General features: G+C 41.4%; 1 protein-coding gene across 1 annotated transcript; it reads right to left on the reverse strand.

Annotated features, from left to right (window-relative positions):
- Positions 1 to 981: 981 nt before the first annotated feature.
- Positions 982 to 1,917, reverse strand: LOC109247019 (olfactory receptor 4D10). Its single transcript, XM_019415363.1, has one exon. The coding sequence runs from the start codon at positions 1,915 to 1,917 to the stop codon at positions 982 to 984; it is 936 nt and encodes a 311-aa protein (XP_019270908.1).
- Between the last annotated feature and the right edge of the window lie 804 nt (positions 1,918 to 2,721).

Here is a 2,721-nt window from a genome sequence, read left to right on the forward strand (position 1 = left end):
ACTGGGGCCCAGAAGGAGGACCTTCCTGAGAGAATTTGGCAGATTCAAATGCCATTAGTCAAAACCAGAGACTCGGTTAATAGAAGAGTAGTCACAAGGGGCAGTGCCTTCCTAAAAACAAACAAACAAATGAACAAACAGATCCCAGATACAGTTGTGGAGGTCAACCAGAAGGAGGGAACCTGGATCTGGTGGAACTGAAATAGAAACGATGACCCAGGGGAGCAGAGAGTGCAAGGGGCTCCAGTGTGTACCTCACATGCTTCCGGGGGCCATTATTTCCTTACCAGTTCATCCCCTTCAGGTTCCTTTGTGGTCACCAAGTAATGTTGACCTTAAAAAACAAAAAAGCCAGTTATTTTACCAGAAAAATGAGTTTCTTTGGGAATGGTCCAGGAACTGCTATTCAGAACAAGCAAACTACAGCAGACCATAGGCAAATGGCAAGCACAGGGGAGAGAAGCTTGCTTTTATAGGTGAAAAGAGGAAGCTGAGAGGGGCTGTTTTTGCTGAGTTCTCACTGGCTGGGCTGTTGCCGGGCAAGGAGAAATTCTTCCCTCCTCCTGCTGGGGAAGGCCAGCATGCCTCCTACAGCCAGTGATAGTGTGAGAACTCCCCCTTCAGAACTCCCCAGCTCCATTTTCAATGAGGTTTATTTACTTTATTTATTTTCACATAATTGTATCTCAATAGAATAGAAAATTCCAAATTGATAAAACTGAGTATATTTTGATTCTGTTTTTCTTATTTCTTCCAAGGTTGTATTGCAAAAACAACATGTACCTCTCTGGCTAACAATTTGATTTCTTTTGTAACATGAAACCCAGATTTTGTCATTATTATTGCATGCTGAGCAGACTCTTTGAAAGTCCTCTGGGTCTTAGAAGAAATCTAAAAGTTAATCAGAAATCCTTGAATAAATAGCAGTTTATTTCATGGACAAATGTTTTCAAGGGTGCTGAGAAGGAGTGAGCTACCTGTCTATTCCCTGTCAGAAGGCATGAGTCTTCTCTTCAGTCTCCTCATGGCTGACTTCATCTCCTGGTTCCTCAGGGTGTAGATCAAGGGGTTCAGCAGCGGGGAGATGACAGTGAAGGTGACAGAGATGGCTTTATCTGTGGGGAGGGCAGTGAAGGGCCGGGCATAGACGTAGATGCAGGGCACAAAGTGCAGGGTCACCACAGTGATGTGGGAGGTGCAGGTGGAGATGGCTTTCCTCCTCCCCTCCCCTGCCTGAGACCTTACTACTAATAATATGACCATATATGACACCAAGAGGAAGAAGAACCACAGTGTGGTGAGCAGTCCATTATTGGAAATCATCAGCAACTCAAGCATAAAAATGTCTGTACAGGAGAGCTTGAGAACCTGGGGGACATCACAGTAGAAAGTGTCAAGAACATTGGGTCCACAGAACGGGAGTGGAACCAACAGGGAAATCTGCACAATGGAGTGGACAAAGCCCCCCACCCAGGAGGCCACTATGAATCCAATGCAACGACTTCTACTCATGATGGTCACGTAGTGCAGAGGCTTGGAGATGGCCACATATCGATCCAATGCCATCACTGATAATGAAAATACATCCACCCCTCCGACAAGGTGGAAGAAAAACATCTGGGTGAAGCAGCCATTGAAGGAGATGGTCTTTCTCTGTGACAGCAGGTCCACCAGAACCTTGGGAGCAGTGATGGAGGAAAAGCAGATGTCGGCAATAGATAAATTACGGAGCAGGAAGTACATGGGGGTGTGAAGGCGAGATTCGCAGGACACAGTGACCATGATGAGGAGGTTTCCCAGCAGAGTTGTCACGTACACGAGAAGCAGGAAAAGAAATAAGACCAAGCTCAGTTCTTGATTCTGGGTTAGACCAAGGAAAGTAAATTCTTTCACCCTGGTGCAGTTTCTCAGCTCCATGAAGTCATTTTCTTTTTCCCTTTTGTTCCAAGCTACTTCCTATGAAAGTACTTGGCTGTTTATTTTATTTTCTTCTTAAGCACTAAGACCGCAATTCAGAATCTTGCCCATGTGGATGTAGTGCTTGTGATTTGTTGAGCCGTCCAAATTTTTAAGATTGCAATCACTTTGGTGATCAAATCAAATGATCACATGCAAAGTCATTCAATAATTCTTTTCCTATAAAACTAATTTTGGAAAGAATAAGCATTTATGTTAGTAGGGACATTTACATAGCATATTTTATTTATTGTGGTTTTTTAAATTTTATTTTTTTATTCCACGCAAATTGATAGCATGTCAGGAACTGTCTGAAGCATATGAGGTCAGACATATTTCCAGCCATTGCAGGCTTACAGTCTACAAGTTTAATGTTCATATTGGCAAACATTCTGTTGACTTCAAAAGGGTCTTGTCTTTCTAGACAGGGATCTGTTTCTGTTCCTTATTTCAATGTTGCTGAGTCACTTTCCTTGCTCTTGGCTGCTTTATGTTGAATTTCTTAAATCTGCAACCTATTATTCCATGTAGATAACTTGCTATTGTAATTATTACTTTATACTAATCAGATTATTTGCTTAATAATTATTTAAAAATATTAAAAAATTGTTACTGGAAAACAGATTAAGACAAGGTATAAATCCAAATCTCAAAGAATAACATTTTTTTATTGTGATAAAAACACTGAAACATAAATCTACCCTCTTAACAAATTCTTAGGTGCACAGTATTATACAGCAATTTTCTAGAACTTTTTCATGTTCT

Source organism: Panthera pardus, unplaced genomic scaffold (genome assembly GCF_024362965.1).
Source record: "Panthera pardus isolate Hobbes unplaced genomic scaffold, ASM2436296v1 HiC_scaffold_12, whole genome shotgun sequence".
Taxonomy (NCBI): domain Eukaryota; kingdom Metazoa; phylum Chordata; class Mammalia; order Carnivora; family Felidae; genus Panthera; species Panthera pardus.